We start from the raw sequence: 16,827 nt of genomic DNA, 5'->3' as shown, positions 1-16,827 counted from the left end.
CTGAGAAATGTGTAGAGGAAACGAGGAGAAATCTAGTTGTTTATTCTGTATTATCCCAATTTCGTGGAGAGGTGAAAGATGCGACTAAACATCACCTTTATCTGACAGCCAATAAGAGCAGTCAATCAGGAAGTGCAACGCTCTATTTCACAGAACATTAGGTTAGGGAGGAACATTACACCTCAGCCTTGTTGCTTCATTGGTAAGGGAGGAGTAAGTGGTTGATGGTTCATTAGTGTATTTCTTTTTATGGTATGCCTCATTCACCCATTCAACACCCATCCATACAAGCGCTTTTTTCTGTTCTTTTGAAGATGATGATGATGATGATGATGAAGCCTTTATTTGCCTGCAGCGAAATCGGACCTCTTCCAACCATACATACATTACACAAACATCACATTGTGGAGACAGGTCAGAACAGGTAAGGTATAGAAAAACAGGAGAGGAGAAAAAAAGAGAACTGAGCTCCTGATAGGGGATCAGTATGAGAACAGAAAACATGAATCTTCACACCGTGACACCATGAAAACACGTGACAAGCAACAGGGTTGGGTGAGTAGGGCTAGAGTAAGCCAATGTAGACAGCAGCATCGAGTCGTGGCATCTCTGCCCAGGTCCAGCTGACCCGCCGTCTGCATCAGATGGGGGCCAAGCATCAGGGCGTTTGGAATAGGGAAGGGAGTGAGTGTGCATCTGTGTCAGTGTACACGTGTATGTGTGTGTGTGTGTATCCTGTGTTCAACTTGAGGGAGAGTGTCCTTTCACCCGGTTGAGCGAAAGTCAGCAGTCCTTCAGCCAAACCAGGTGTCCTTGAAGGATCGGGTCAGAGAGACTAAACATAGTCCGGTTATCAGGGACAAGAATTTGTTGTTCAGGAGCTGCATGAGTGAGGGAGATGATTGTTTGGGTTAATGCGGACACCAGGTCTAACTATTTCCCATCGCAAAGCCGTGAGCTTCCCATATGGTGTTCCAGAAACACAGTCTGAGTACTCACAGCTTGCCCATCGTCAACCATGTCGGCGAGCCTAGTGGGGCTTTGGAAAGCTGTAACCGCTTTCTTTGTTCTTCGATAAGCCAGGTCAGAGGCAACTCCGATCAGCCAGAGCTCTGTTACCATGGTTCATATCGGTAGCTCTCGTTCAGTGTCCTCCATCGAGAGTGTCTCCAAGCACACAAACTGACCATCGAGTATCCGGCAGCAAATGTCTCTGCAGGACAATCAGGGCTCCCCCGAGCCCAAGCTTCTCATCAAGAGTGGAGTGTGTAACATTCACATTCAAATGATCGGGGTTCGGTATCTTGCCTAAGGAAACTTCGGCATGCGGACTGGAACAGCCAGGGATCAAACCGCCAACGTTCCGATGAGTAGATGACCTGCTCTACTTCCTGGTCGACATCCTGGTCAACTCGGAGGCAACAGAACAGGATTGTATGATGGACTTCATCTGCGTAGATTATGTATGAACTAAGTGTTGATGCTAAATACCTAAATGTGATGAATACAAACCCTCCAAGATGAAAGACAAGTTACAGATTTCATCTGCTTTCCGCATGGAACACAGAAAGGACAGAAATTAAACCGATCTAGATTTTTAGATCTGTTCTTTGTGCCAAACGGGATGTAACTGTGTGATCAGTGAGTGATCAACAGGAAGGAGTGTACTTCCTGTGCGGCGCTGTCCTGACTGAATCTGATCCATAGCATCATGTCAACATATAATCTTTCAACACATGATGTACTCACCTGTACAAGTTATCTTTTCCACTGAATGTTCTGATTATATTCTGTGACCACAGCAAGTCGATAACAGAACAATTTCTTCTGTGCTTGTTATTCTTCTCGGTCAAAAGGCACAGAGACTGCTGTTGCACATCTGGCTCCTTTGCAAAAGCAAATTTAAACCTCACGAAACTTCAAATTTACATAACAGCCATGAAGAACTAAGGGAATCTCAAAAGCAAAAGTGGGTCCCAAAGGGATCTGCATGCATGCTCGAACAACAAGTTTAATCTTCTGAAAGGTCACAGGAACACACAACGTCCTGTAAACAACCAAAGGCCTCTGATGGATGATGGCAAAGATCACAGGGCTGTGTCAACAAATGTTTTTCTGGACAGATGAGACCAAAAAATGAGAAACATGATGTTATGAGAGGAAAAACAGGATAAACGCTGCAATGTTGGAAATCAGAGATAAGATAAGAAGTTTGGGCTTTATGCCTCATCTGGGTCAGCATTTTGATCCAACCCCGACGTCATGATTCTCGTGAAGCAGAACAACTATTCAAGAAACCACTAGATGGCAACAGGTCAGCATCTCCCTCTCTTTGTTAAACGACAGTAATGAGAGTTTTTATTCTCAGCAACTAATACTTTAATTATTGTTGTAATAAAGAAACAAAATATATGTCACATTTCTTCTCATCGTTTCATTTTTTGTTGGCTTCCCTTCAAGGTATTAAAATTCAGATTGACCCTTTGTTTACAGTAACGTGGTATTTCATATAGAGATTTTAGCACACATGGGTCTTGTATAACTGTACTTTCAGAAAGAAAAAGAAACAAAGAAAGCATAAATTTTACATGAGGAATGTGTGAAATCAAATTTCACACTGTTATTGTTCAGTACTGCAGATGTTAAAGCTGTCATTGCTATGGGGATAGCTGTAGGAATGCTTGTTCCTCTGTCCCCTCCTCTAACGCTGTCCACAGCTTTCACACTCGTCCCTCCTTTACCATGTGCCCTGTTAAACATCAGCACACACACATTAAATGTTTTCTCTTTTTTTTCCTTTTCAAATGCAAAAATCCTCACGACAGTTGTCTGGATACCTTTTCCCCAAACTAAAACCACAGTTTACCTTTCAGACAAACTCATTTTGATACTTTTTTATATATCAAACATGATAATGGATACAATTGTTGGATACAATGGATACAACAAAAGTCGCCGTGATTTGGCGCTACATAAATAAAATTGAATTGAATTGAGTTTTAACACCTGTTTTTATTGGTTGCTCTTGAGTGTAAACAGTTTGAATCAAAATGAAATCAAACACAATATGATTTAAAGAAGTTTTATGTAGCACTTTTTTAAATGCCATAACACAAGGCCAACACATTTACATGTGCTGCTGATACATGTGCACTGTATGGAAAGCCAGGTTCCCAAGGGCAACGCCGCAGCTAGGTGGTATCCCACACTGTTTGCCGGGAACGATCTGGAATCAGGCTGTTTGCTTTCTGGGGCCTTTTGTCTTTCAGCAAAAACATTCCCGACATGGGGGCAAGCAGAGCACGCTGAGGGGGTAGCAGTTCAGACCAAGCAGGGCGGATACAGGGCATCCAGCATCCTGGATACCCGCTGCTGCTAAACCTCATCCATGGCGACGCATCGGAGGATTATCAGAGCTCTCGAGGCTCAGCTTCTACACCACTGCCGTATTACATGAGTGGGTCGAGCTGGTGTTATACATACTTTAATATTTAGCTCATTTGATCTTCATTTGAGGCAGTAAAAAACAAGACTGCATGAAACACAGAATAGAATTTAAGTGCCACTTTTATAATCTGGCAACAAATTACTGTGACTACATGTACATTTATGCAATTGTTTCAGTTTTCTTTAATAAAGATGATATGTGTCAACCACTTTTAGACTCCTGCATAAGTGCCGTTGTAGAAGAAAGGCTGATCTGTCACACAGTGACCTATGACCTCGGGTGTCCATCTCTGGATCTTGGGCTTGCCGTCTTGGCCTGGCCGGACAATGACGGTGCTTCTGGACGCCACGGAAGGGTCTTCATTGAAGAAGTTGAAAGGCCTGAGAAAGAAGCCCACGGCATTTCCCGGAGTTGCAGTGTTGGGGATGTCCTCTGAGTGAGGCACATGTAGGAAACCCACTGTCACCCAGGCTACCAGGTCCTGCATGCAGAAGACCGTGGAATTTTTACTATAGTGCTCAGATTAGCTGTTTTTTTTTATCTACTTAAAGGCCAAACGAAAGAACGTGTGTCATTCTTGAGCTACTGTGATGATGAATGATTCTTTTGAAAAGAGAAAAGCTAAACTAACGACATAAACTCTTACAAGGACGCTGTCCATCAGTGTATTGTGACTCATTACATAGTTACTCTCTGAAACCAGTAAAAACAGGATGTGAATTACATTTGAGATAGGTGACTGTATCGGTTAAGCTACTGGAGCTTGCTAAACCTGTTAGCGAGCACTGAGATGTGTTTGTCCTAAAAAAGTAGATTTAAACAACATTATTAATGTTGGCTTTTTCTGTGGAATATATTTCAGGTTTATTTTCGATGAGAAAGCTCTCAGTTTAACTTCATGCTGAGGTTAGCACAGTGTGGAAATATGGGACAATAAGGTATACGTGGATCGAGGTTTGCTACTGCACCTGATTGACTATGTCCTCGTTGTTGCGGATGTAGTTCTCAAAGGACACCGCAGGTTCCCATGGGTCATTCTGGGTGTATATGCTGCTGCTGGTAGCTTCGCTATCCTTATGACGTGTCACGGCCAGAGGATATCTAGGCGGAAACATTTCACCAGGAAACATTTGTCTGTCATTCTGACAGATGACAGGTGAAGAAAACATAGAGACAAAGTGCCGCCTTGTGCTGTGAGCACCTACTTGTATGAACTTGTAGTAATGTCTGTAAGAGTGGTACGTTTTTATATTTGTATGTTAAAGGAGTCACAGATGTGGATTTGGGAGAATCATACAGCGAGTTAGATGAATGCCAAGTATGTGAGTTCAGCACGAAGATGCACAGTGGCTACATTCAGAGCATTTCCACCAGGAGGAAATAATGAGTATTTTTCTCATTATCAACATAAAGACCAAGTGGGAAAGTACCACAGCTGGCCTCATTCATACACTGTGATCAGTGATTTCACCTGTATCAGCACATTTGCCTGGCTCATCAATTCATTTCTAACATCTTTATGGTTTTTTCAAGTTGTTTTTATGCATAGAAATGAATAACTGATTATACCTAGTCAAGGAAACAACATGTTACCTGGACCAGCTGATGCCATTCTCCTCTCTCCAGCCTCTCGGGAGGACACTGTGTGCATGTGAGTTAAACTGAATCCGGTAGCCCTTCTGGTGGCCCCATTTATTCTTCTTATTGGGGTTGTAGAAGTGCACGTAGCGGGGAAACTTTTTGCCAAAGCGGAAGGCGGCCGATCGCTCGGTCCTGTGTTCTGTCCTGTGGAGCTTGGACTGGACGATGAAATGCTTTGGGCTCCACGGATTTGTGAAGTTCACAAATTTGAGATCCAGGGTCTCAAAGCTGTTTTCTCGACCTGAGAGGGGAAAGAGCTGTCAGGAGAGTCTGGTCTGGTGATGCCTCTACAAAAATATTGATTTTGCATGAGAAATCTCTAGGTGTAACAGAGTTGTCCACATCAATACAAGATGTTGTTAGTTATTCACTTAAACGTGTCGCGTAGCCAAGATCAAATGATGGGTAAAGTCCACAAAGCCTATTTATCTGGCACGGCATCTGTAAAAGGCTTAGTCATAGCTCAGAGAGAGGTGCCTTTTTGCCATTATCAGTGAACTGAGGCCACATTGTGCTGTGTGTGTTAGAATAATAAAGCCAAACAACTTCACAAAGCGTCTTGTTCTCTTAATTCTCAGCATTTATTTTCATTTCTGTATTTGAGCAGTTTCTATGGGGGTGTGCAAGCAAAAAGAGAATGTGTTTATGCTTAAATTAGTTGCAGGATAGACAGAAAAAAATCACGTGACTTCACTATGATACCCACCATCAATATCCAGGTCCACTTTATAATGGATGAGGTGTGTGTGCAGGTTACCCAGCACGTAGTCGTACACCTTTGAACCATAGTGAAGGCCGTTAGGTGTAAAGAAAGTGGCGTGGATGTATCCAGTGGCACTGACCTTCACTTCGACCACCCCATTCGGGTAGAAGAGGAAGTCCCAGATATAATCATAGTTGTAAACTGTTGAGGTTGTCCGCAGCACGAGCACAGTGTTTTCCAGCCCTCCAAAGAAATTATAGCCCCCCTGAAAGTCGGAATTAAAATGCCTCCTCAGAGGCATAGCCATTGTCATCTCAAAAATACAGAGAGCGTTCTTATGGCGCACAGGCTTGTCTGTATCAAAGTAGTGGTAAAGGTCAATAAAAGTGGCAATTTCTGGGCAGTCAATTCCTGGTGCCAGCTCAAAAGTCGAGGTGCCCATTGCCCAACCTGCATCGATGTACTTTGTTTGCATGGCTGCAGGAGTATCACCAGCATAGAAGGCTATAGCTTCCTGGAGGCTGATCTCATAGGCGATTCTTTCTCCGTTGAAACGGAGATCAAAGACTTGCAGCCCAGCAGATGAGCGGACGCGATATGCAAAAGACCATCCTGCATATTCAACAAAGTTGCGATCGATGTGGTAGCGATGCCCCTGAGGCTCAACGAGCTTTGGCCCATGCTTATTCGTGGGAGTGTTGATCTGACCGCGAGGTATGTAGGTAGAGTAAAAATCGTCATCGCTGTGATCAGGTAGTTTCAGCTTTTCCACTTCCCCTGATTCATACTTTTCTACCAGTTCCTCGACGCTGTCAAAATACATGCTGTTGTACCAAACCTTTTCAACAGTCCACTTTTCCGGATCCAGGTCCTGGTGGTTGACGAGTACCTCAAATCCAATTGGGTGGATGAAATAACCTTCCACAAACTTCTGCAACATAATCCAGGTTCTCCTCTCCCTTGGATCCAGCCCGCGAGGGGCTATGTCTGAGAACGTCAGGCAACGGTTAGAGCAGTTGCTATAAGAAAACCCTCCTGTGGTCTCAAACAGGAGTTTGTGAGCTTTGTTTGAGATCTTCTTGAGGATGTCATTGATATGGTCATACTCTACCACAGTAATAGGTCTGGACTCAAACGTTACGGGCTTTGCCCCTTTGAAAGTCTTGACTTCGTGGGATGTTGGGGACGGCAGAGGACTGACAATATACTCGGTAATGTTGGGCTGGGCCTGGTTTCCAAACTGGATAATGACCCGAGCTTGGCGTGGGGGTTTGGCGTGTCCACGGTCCAGAGCTTTTAGGGCCTCATGCTTCTTGGGTAAATGGAGTTCCATCAGTAGGATACTGTTCTTATTCAGAGCCCTGCTACGAGCGTTAGTAAGCCCCATCTCTGGAATACCGTGCAGGTAGGCCCGCACAGCTTTCATCTCATGCACCGTGAGGTCAGCAAATATGGGCGCACCATGATGAGCCCATTCTCTGGATCTGGAAGCAATGCAACCAGCCAAGCACACGAGCTGCAGCAGGCAGAGAGACTTCATGGCTGTAAGGGCAAGATGGTGAGGCTCCATTAGAGATTTTACAGGTCTTACAGCAAATCATGTATGCAGTTGCAGCTTCATTGCTCCTTATCCACACTCTAATAACTTTTCTTTTATAGCTCTTGTGTATATTTGCAATGAGCAGAAAGACAAAGCAGAGTGCCATACTCCCCAACAGAATGCAAAAGAAAAGCCTTTCTCACCTTGATTCCTCTTCTTCTCTTCACAGCTGGATAAGGCAGTTCTCCCTCATTCACGCAAACTGTATCAGCCCCAGTTGCAACACACTGCTGTCCCTCCCTCCGTTCGCCCTGCCTAGTTTATGCTGCACACAAAACAGAAACAGCAGCATTGAGTGCTCTTTCAAAGGACACTGACAAATCAGTGCTTATTTAAATATCAAAATTCCCATTAAGTCACTCGTGCTTGTGCTTGCATAATGGAGTTTATGTAACAGTGCGACAAGTGACGCGTGGAGTAGATTCTTGCTTCCTTGGAAACCATTTGCAGCCTCATATCAAGGAAAAAGAAATAAATCAGCGACAGTACCTGTAGTCCTGCTCCTGATGTAAGGCGAGGCTGTACAGTCCGTCCCTCTGCTTCAGCAAATGATCGCGTCAGTGTACCGTTACTAGTCTTTAACCTCTGATTTTGCAGTGAAAGAGGCTGATTGGCTGTCAGCGGGTTGTAAACGTGATTCTTTAAATAATTGATCCTTCAAAGGCAAGGTAAGCACCTTGCAATAACAAGGCAATTCATGGTGCTTTGGACGAGGACGAGAAACATAAAGGACACACGAAAAGCACATAAAGAAAAACTGAAGACAAACAGTACAGAACGAGTTCTGAATTAACTGCAGCTGGATGTTATGCTTTTGCAAGAGGCCTTTGAAAATGTTTTCACTTGATATGAAGGAATTTGAAGGGTTTGTGAAATCCTGCTTAGATGTACAGGACATGGTTTGGTGAAGGAGAGCCACTTCATCACCACTAAATAAATAGCAAGTATGATAGGGATACAAAACATATTCCAATGTTGTCAGAAGATTAAAGACTATATATTTGTCTCTGTATTTATATGTGTGTGTGTGTGTGTGTGTGTGTGTATATATATATATATATATAACAATTCTGTAACTGTAACTTCGGTCGTTGCTGTGCTTTTTGGAAGTCGAATTTCCCAGAGGAACCCACCCGAGGGATTAATAAAGTTCTATCTTATCTTATCTTATCTTATCTTATCTTATCTTATCTTATCTTATCTTATCTTATATTCACTTATCTGGCAGCTACGTGACATCAGTGCAGGGAGCACAGCTTTGAAAACTGGAAAATCCCAAATCTGCCATGTGATTAATGTACATGGTTGTTGCATCGCACAGCGGAAAGCGTGTACACTTTGTGGAGTCGTTTGCCCGGCGTTCGCCTCTTTCGTTATAACATTGCAGACAATGGTTGTGACTGATGTTTCGCAACTTGCAATTCATTTACTGAGAGGTGGACTTTGTCCTTTAACTTTCTCTCAAGTGACCGACGCTGGAGCTAGAGTGAAAGGTAAAAAAGTTGAATCGCCCTTTGCTAAAATGAAAAATATTTTATCAACCGTCTCCTTTGCAGCAGCATGTTATCTGGAATTTCCCACACTTGTACAAATACATCTACATACTGAACGTTGTCCAACAGTTTAGTCATTCTTATCTTATCACTTTTGACTAGAATGCTTGGGGGGAAAAACTAAAGACAAATGACACTGAGCCAGTTTCCCAACAAAATGAGGGATCAGCTCTTTAAATTGTTGAATATTAGCTCTTCTTTTATATAAGTACGTTTCCCATACAGACATATACATTTACTGGGAACATAATGCTGAATGCATGATCGATTTTTCGTACTTACAGTCCTGAGAAATCACATCTGTTGTTTTTCGGGGGGTTTTGCTACATTTGAACAACAACTGATTGTCTCTGAAGAAAACAAAGTTGATACACTGGAAGAACACAACGGGAAAAAACAGCTTTTATAATAATTTACTCAGCTGTAATTCTAATCAATTTAATACCTTCTTTTAAAGAAAGTAAGTGCACCATTTGTCCTAAAATTATCTATATCTATTCCAGATGGTTTCAGTACAGTGGAATAACAGTTTTTTCCTCAAGAGCTTTGCAGATCCTGTCATGGTGCCAGCACAGTATCAGACCCCGGATACCAAAGGTTCACAGGGTCTGATAAACCTTTGGTATTCCCCCACCCCCCGGGTCTCTCTCTCAGCTTTTCCCGTAGTTGACGATGATAACATATGTGAGCCCACTTTTTCCCGTCAAAGCACACTGTATTTCCAGCGTAAACGAGTCCATTGGACACATTGTTTTATGTATGCCAGTAGCTTATTTTCACTTTCCTCGGAACCCAGCTGTGGTGACAGCTGTGTTTGATCGTCTTGGCTTAGGGTCAAAAGGTTAGCTGGGGATTACATTAATTCTAAAAACTTTCAGTTCCCATGTCTGTTGACATGCTTCATTGAATAAATTCCCCCAATCATCCTTCTAGAAACGCCTGTCTTTACAAGATTAGGCTCTGACAAACATCTCTTTATTCTGTGTCGGAGGCTGCACCCCTGCTATCAGATCACCTCCAGTGTCCTCGATGTTTGACTGGGCGAGGTGAGAGGATGTTTCCTCCACAGGTCCGGTGACCAATGCCTCTCATCCCAGCTGTGACCTTGTCCTTTATATCCAATGGCAGCAGGCGCAAATGCTACTGTACATCCATTTAGTCACCCCCCACATTTAAAACACTACATCTGAGGCGTTACTACCTCCATAAGCAAAGTATCACTCCTGTGAGGACTGTGTGTTTTGGAAAGAACAAAAAAGAACGAAAGAAAAATCCCAGAACAAGGAGTCCAATTAAAAAAGGATTGTGGAGGTAAGTGCACTGTATGTAAGCTGTTGGATGACAGGGTAATAGACCTATTTTATAGGGAATCTTCTGATTGGTCAACAACCTCCATGAGGGTCAATATTTGCCTATGTTTGAGCTTCTAATGAAGTTTTTTGTGCAGATTTAAAATCACAATTTCACATCTGGAATTAAAGTCTAGCAATGTGAAAAAGACCCATCTTTTTACAGGAATTTAAAACCAACACAAAGGAGCGAATTATGGAGAAACTACTGCTGAGTCTACTTGGTCTGCAGACAGTAATGGGGACGGGGTGAGTATGGTCAACCCAGCATTAAGCATATTTTGCAGTGTAGAGACGAATTATGAGCAGGATTCATCTGTATGAACATCTGTTACAATGTAATGCAAAACACTGATTGATGTTAAAAATAAGTAACAATAATGAAAATATGAATACTTCTACTACTGTTATTATCATTAATATACATTTACTTAGTTGACTAACTCAAAAATATGGTTTTCATATTGTAGTTTTATGTTTTAATTTCCCACAGAATAAATATTTTTGATGTTATTTATATTTCTCTGGCTTTTACCGAACAATCTTCCAGTACAGACTTATTATTTCACTGTATAATTTAAAAGTTTATTGATTGAAAAGAAATTTAAAAAGGCAGAGAAGTTAAATCTCCGATGTGCTCAAAACTTTCAGCTTCTTACTAAAAGTTTTTCATTCGATGAGTTTGTTGAACTTTTCAGTACAGTAAAGAGTTTGGAGAGCACAGACGCCTTTTTCATAGCAGTGTACATTTTAAAATAGGCGTCGATGTGCTGAAATATGCGCCTGCAGATCGTAATGATTTATTAAGCTACATACTAATTTTTTTTTTACTCTTTAGTGAGTTCAAAGAGTAATTTCTAATATTCTCAAAACAGAAAATTCAGTACTACTTTATAATAATGTTACAGTATTAAGCATTAGTAAGATACTTAATTCATCAGTTATACAGCAGTACTTCTGTCATTTATGAACGTGTTATGTTTCTGTATGTATGATATGTTTCTCCATCTGGTACTGTTACATCGGTACACTGTTACAGTGACCTGGAGCATGTTAAGAGGTTAAGTTAAATATATCATGTCCCAGACACTGGTGTGAACACAGGACACAAGAAAGGGTGGAACAAGTCCTGTCCCCCCGCCTGCAGCTAGAGGTGAGGTGTTCAGAGGTGTATCAGTACAACACCCAAGGATGGAGGCTGGATGTGGACAGGATGCGAGTCAAACACGGGGGCGATGATGGTATAGCTCTGTACTACAAACAGCAGGGCTCCGAGGCATCCTGTTTCATGTACAAGTAAGTGACTCGTTTGGTAACTGTCAGTTTGTTCAGATCAGGGGTTTTATGGGCACTGTTTAGGTGAAGTGTTGATACCTTTGGTTGTGCTTGTAAAATGCAAGTAAATCACATTTAATTTAGTCAAACATAGATTACAAGCAAATGCGACAGAAACCACCTTAGATGACAGCAGCTAGTGTGACAGCTAAAAGAATGCACAAATGACCAGTTTCCGGATGTTTCTGTTCACCTCAGACCGCCAGAGATCCAGAGCCAGATGCTGAACAAGACAGCGAGAGCATGTTGTGAGGGCTGGGCTGGCCCGCGCTGCTCTGAGGGTGAGGACGAGAAACCAAAAAGCTGTTTTCATTGAATTTTGTACATTTTCTAAAACGTATTTTGATCTTTTCAGTTGCAAGTTTGTTTCTTTGTCTTAAAAAATAGTGCTGTCACGTTTCTTCAGGTTAAAACTGGTACATATCATTTTTAAAGGATTACAAAATCACTGCTTCATATAAATTTGAATTTGAAATTCACTAAACAAGTGACTACACCATGATTTTCCACTGCACTTACATTTTCCTTGTCCTTGTTCTATAATGGTCAAACGCATCCTGACTCCTAGCTGTGGGTGTGCGTGGTCAGTGCTACTCTACGTGGAACTGTGTGGAATTCCCTGGAGTTCATAATTCCTCACTTATGCCCATGGAGCAGTGTTGCAGCACTCTGTGGGGACTGAGCTGGAGGAATGCTTCAGACCACACATGTTTGTCTTGCACTTACACTTTGCTTCCAGGTTAGAAACCATGCACATACGTGTATCTGATCTAAGTTCAGTGCATTTTATTTGTTTATTCTTCAAAATCCTTCTCCTTCACATTTTGTCAGTAATGTTGCAGCTGCCGGTGATTCCAGATATTCTTTTTCTTCTCTTCAGATTCCCAAACCTCTCCTCTGATGCGCTTTGGTCTGCCGGGTAGTGCCAGCGTTCCTCAGAGCTCAGCCACCTGCATGTCCTGGGGTGGAGTCCACTACCGTACCTTTGACAGGAAGCACTTCCACTTCCAGGGCAGCTGTACTTACCTGCTGGCCTCATCTACTGATGGCACCTGGGCTGTCTACATCAGTACAGTTTGTGATGGGAGAGAAGACTGCAGTAAGGTATTATGTTCCACACACTTCTGAGATGGTTTGGATCAAACAGAAGCAACTTCACTGCCACACAATTCAATCCAGTGCTCAAAAAACTTGAGGTTTCCACACAGTGATGAAATGTGAACCCTTCCAACCTCTTCTGTGCATTCATGTTCTTCATATCTGTCTGTGGCTCTTTGCTTTCAGGCACTAAGGATGATGCTGGGTCTTGACTTGGTTGCAGTACATCGCAGGAATTTAACCCTGAACAATCTGCACATTCCAAACGGACAGCCACTTTTTCAAAATGGTAAAAATATTCTCAGATATAACTCTGAGCTCTTTCCTTTCCTGTCTGACTATTAACATAAGATAATATGACACTTGGCTAAAAATATTCACACCCCTCACTTAGTGGTCGCCATTAGCAGCAATTACAACTTGACAGTAATTGCCCTCAAGCGTCCAGAAGTTTCCACAGTCGTTCTTGGTAAAATTGTTCAAGCTCAACTAGATTTAGTGCAGAACATTGGTGCACAGCTGTTTTCGGGGCTGTTTCAGTGAATCTGTTGAGTTGGACTCTGGTTTGGCCCAAAACCATAGCTGGGTTACACACAGGGTAGCGTTCTAGTTTTGTGTTTAAGGATTTCTCCCCAGAAGTCTCCTAGTGCCTGTGGCAGACAAACAGCATGATGCAGCAGCCATTGTGTTTGACTGTGGGAATTGTATTAGTGAGGTTCTGCTTAGTCCTTGGTTTTCTACACACACAACATGAGGAAAGATGGTCAAATAGTTCAACCTTTACTTAATCAGACAGAATGCCATTGCTTCTCTTTGTCTAAATGTTGTTAGGGTACCTTTTGGCAAACTCTCAAAGTGCAGGCATATCTCTACTCATTGAGAGACTGGCTCTCAATAAATAACAGATACTCCTGATGTCAGCTCATGAATGACACTCGAACCCAGGCGTGGGCAACTCCAGGCCTCGGGGGTCAGTGTCCTGCAGGTTTTAGATGTGTCCTTGATCCAACACAGCTGATTTAAATGGCTAAATGACCTCCACAACATGCCTTGCAGTTCTCCAGAGGCCTGGTAATGAACTAATCATTTGATTCAGGTGTGGAGACCCAAGGTGGGATCTAAAACCTGCAGGACACCGGCCCTCGAGGCCTGGAGTTGCCCACCCCTGCTCTAACCTCTCCACCACCATGGGCCAGACCAAAGAGCTGTCAAAGCAGGGACTATAGACATCTATAGACCATAGATCTATACAAGACTGGACTGAGCTACAAGACCATCACCGAGAAGCTTCATGACAACTTTTGGTACAGTTATGTGGAATTCTAAGAAATATAAAATGATCATTAATTGCCCACAGTTTGGAGTGTCATGCAAGGGTGAGAATGATGATGAGAAAAGTGATGCATGGAAGAAGCTTGTTAATCATCTGAAGGCAGTTGGGACACTAGGCTGGAACGGACTGAAGTCTTGCAGCACCTGCAAGGTCCCCCTTGCTCAGGACGGCACCTGTAGAAGCCCATCTTAAGTTTGACAGTGAAGATGTAAAAACTCAGAGAAGACTTGGGAGTAAGTGCTGTAGTCACATACAACCAAAACTGAGCTTGTCATGTTTGGAGTAAAAGAAATGCATATGATGACCCAAAGAACACCATCCCCATAGTGAAGCAAGGAGGTGGCACCATTACACTTTGGGGATGTTTTTCAGCTAAGGGTACAGGAAGACTTCAGCACACTGACAGGAGAATCTTCCATGAGCTCATGAATGAAACCTTCTTCCCTGAGATCTTCCAGCACGACAATGACACAAAACATACCACCAACGAACAACAAACGAATGGCTAAAGAAGCAGCCGATTAAGGTCATGGAGAGGTCTCGACAGTCTCCAGACGTCAGTCCTACAAAGCTTTGAGTTACTAAGCAACAGCCAAGAAATCTAAAGGATTTAGAGAGTTGCTGTAAAGAGGAGGGGCAAAAATCCCCCCTGAGGTGTGAGGTGACCAAGTACAAGAGTAGTCCACCAAGTACTAAGTTATGTTTTGCTTGCGGATCAAAAACTTAAGATAAGACAAGATAAGATACCTTTATTAGTCCCACGAATGGGAAGTTTCATAAGGCTTATTTGACGCAATAACATCTTTTATGAGTTTTTTTCTGTCTATTCTATTTCTTTCCATTAAAATCAAAGTATTATAAAAATGAGAGAACATTTGTGTCTTTTTAAGAGAGCAAACTTATTAATTTAGCAAATAATTATTTCCCCCACTGTAGTTACGTTTCAGACCAAAGCCATTTGCCTCTAATTGCTGTGACTGACTGCTCGTTCCAAGCTGCTCCTATTTGAGAACAACACAGGCTACTCAGCTCTGGCCACATTCAGTGCTGCAGAAATGTCCTTTCATTTCCATCCTTAGACAAAATGACATTAAAAGCTCCACATTTCTGTGCACTGGCTTGTATCTAAAATTGTGACTTTGTATTAATTGCTTGCAGGAGTAAGTGTGCATTGGCTGGGAGACTTTGTGTTTGTGGAGAGTGGCCTGGGGGTCAGAGTAAAGTTTGATTTGGTGAACACAGTATACCTGACAGTGACCGCTGAGCACATGGCAGCCACCAGGGGGTTATGTGGAATCTACAACAACAATGCCGACGGTGAGAGAAGTACAGTACAGACACACTTGCAATCAAAGAAGGCTTTCCTTTCTTTCTACATATCTAAGTCGTTCTTTCTTGATGTAACTTTGTTTGCTATGTGTGCTTTCAGACTTTACCCGTCACACGCAGTTGCTTTACATTATTAACCTTTATGTGTTTGTCCACGGTAGATGATTTCACCACAACGGGTGGATCCGTGTCCCAGTATGCTGCCAGCTTTGGCAACTCATGGAAAGTTCCGGACCAACACAGCGAAGTACTGCAGTGAATTCGTTTTACTTTAACTGCAACATTTTAGGCTTTTTTTTGGTCATTATTACTTTGTTTTATGAGACAGGCCATATTGGCAGTGTTTTCTGAAATGCATTAGTGAGACTGTGTCCCATGCTTCCCTCAGGGCTGCAGTGATGCAGCTGAGCTTGGTCACAGCTGTGACGTGACAGGAGACACTGCGCTGCGTCAGGAGGCAGAGTCAGTGTGCCGCCGACTCTTGGAAAACCCCTTCACTCATTGCCATCCTCAGGTCAGAGACCTCTGATGCTTTTCAGCCACATAGCATACCTTTTCTTTTCACAGGATTTTTAGCTTCTAGGTGCTGCAGTGTGATCTTCAGTTGTTGTTAGAGGTCAGAGGTTTGCATAAAACCATCATGGCATGAATTTGGGGCTTTTAGTGTTTTTTTTGATGTGGACTTTTTCCAGGGTGAGATGATTGCACACCCCACATCTTTAATGACCTTATGAAGCAAATATTGGATGCAACAGTTTAAATTTATTTGATATTTTCTGAAAATCAAGGGTGAAAATTATACATGCAAGTTTGAATTTGTGCTTACATTCACTGAAGTTTTTTAATAAGCGTGCTGAAGGTTTTGAACTTGACAAGAACAGAGCTTATTAACTTGTCATTATTGAGCATGTTTAACTACAACTGGTAGTTTCTCTTTGGATATTTGGTTAGGATGGTCAAGAATGTCACAGGAACCAGTGAGGACCAAGCCTGCCATGAACTGCAAACACAATCCGTTACTGTCACAGACTGAGAGGATGGCAAGTCTCAACTCTAAATTCAAAACCTTCAAGCTTGACTGAAAAAATGCAGCTTTCTATTTGCACAGCCGGTTGGCTTCTGGAGAAGACCTTCATGGTCAGACGAGACAAAGACAGATCCTTTTGTGTCTGTTACGAGACGTACGCTTGGAGGAATAAAAGTGAAGCTTTCAAATCTAAGAACACTGTATTAACTCCAGGCATGGTGGAGGTAGTACCATGCTCTGTTTGGCTGTCACACAGTAGACGGAACAATTAAGAAGGTGGACTATCTCACAGCATCACCTCGAATCAACAGATGGTTGAAATATGGATGCAACTGGGACGAACAGGACAATGGTCCTAATTGTCCTGTTCATCCCAGGACAATTGTTACACCTGGTAAAGCAGCAACGCTG

At 42.6% G+C, this 16,827-nt stretch overlaps 2 protein-coding genes across 2 annotated transcripts in view; one reads left to right on the top strand and one right to left on the bottom strand.

Annotated features, from left to right (window-relative positions):
- Window positions 1-2,992: 2,992 nt before the first annotated feature.
- aoc1 (amine oxidase copper containing 1) lies at window positions 2,993-7,944 on the bottom strand. The gene is made up of 6 exons (XM_082546980.1): window positions 7,882-7,944; window positions 7,536-7,657; window positions 5,796-7,334; window positions 5,042-5,330; window positions 4,417-4,549; window positions 2,993-3,929 (listed from the first exon to the last, which is right to left on the bottom strand). The coding sequence occupies exons 3-6, from the start codon at window positions 7,330-7,332 to the stop codon at window positions 3,660-3,662; spliced, it is 2,229 nt and encodes a 742-aa protein (XP_082403106.1). The 5' UTR covers window positions 7,333-7,334; window positions 7,536-7,657; window positions 7,882-7,944; the 3' UTR covers window positions 2,993-3,659.
- Window positions 7,945-10,124: 2,180 nt separating this feature from the next.
- Window positions 10,125-16,827, top strand: part of LOC309714893 (SCO-spondin-like) — a 101,163-nt gene continuing 94,460 nt past the window's right edge. The window contains exons 1-10 of the mRNA XM_082547621.1: window positions 10,125-10,256; window positions 10,461-10,543; window positions 11,381-11,590; window positions 11,828-11,910; window positions 12,198-12,368; window positions 12,510-12,733; window positions 12,914-13,016; window positions 15,219-15,377; window positions 15,551-15,636; window positions 15,778-15,903. Of these exons, the coding sequence (XP_082403747.1) occupies window positions 10,491-10,543; window positions 11,381-11,590; window positions 11,828-11,910; window positions 12,198-12,368; window positions 12,510-12,733; window positions 12,914-13,016; window positions 15,219-15,377; window positions 15,551-15,636; window positions 15,778-15,903 (1,215 nt within the window). The 5' untranslated portion in view covers window positions 10,125-10,256; window positions 10,461-10,490. The remainder of the gene's footprint in view (window positions 10,257-10,460; window positions 10,544-11,380; window positions 11,591-11,827; window positions 11,911-12,197; window positions 12,369-12,509; window positions 12,734-12,913; window positions 13,017-15,218; window positions 15,378-15,550; window positions 15,637-15,777; window positions 15,904-16,827) is intronic.

The sequence above is a fragment of the Aulonocara stuartgranti genome (genome assembly GCF_965226115.1).
Source record: "Aulonocara stuartgranti genome assembly, chromosome: 9".
NCBI classification, from domain to species: Eukaryota; Metazoa; Chordata; class Actinopteri; order Cichliformes; family Cichlidae; genus Aulonocara; species Aulonocara stuartgranti.
This window is presented reverse-complemented; position numbering and strand designations above follow the sequence as displayed.

Excerpts from the sequence above, each read along its gene's own strand:
- aoc1 (XM_082546980.1), bottom strand. The coding sequence starts at position 7,332 with ATGAAGTCTCTCTGCCTGCTGCAGCTCGTGTGCTTGGCTGGTTGCATT. Across the intron at positions 5,331-5,795 it reads AGTGGACCTGGATATTGATG|GTCGAGAAAACAGCTTTGAG; the intron begins GTGGGTATCATA and ends TTCCCCTCTCAG. Across the intron at positions 4,550-5,041 it reads AATGGCATCAGCTGGTCCAG|ATATCCTCTGGCCGTGACAC; the intron begins GTAACATGTTGT and ends GTTTCCGCCTAG.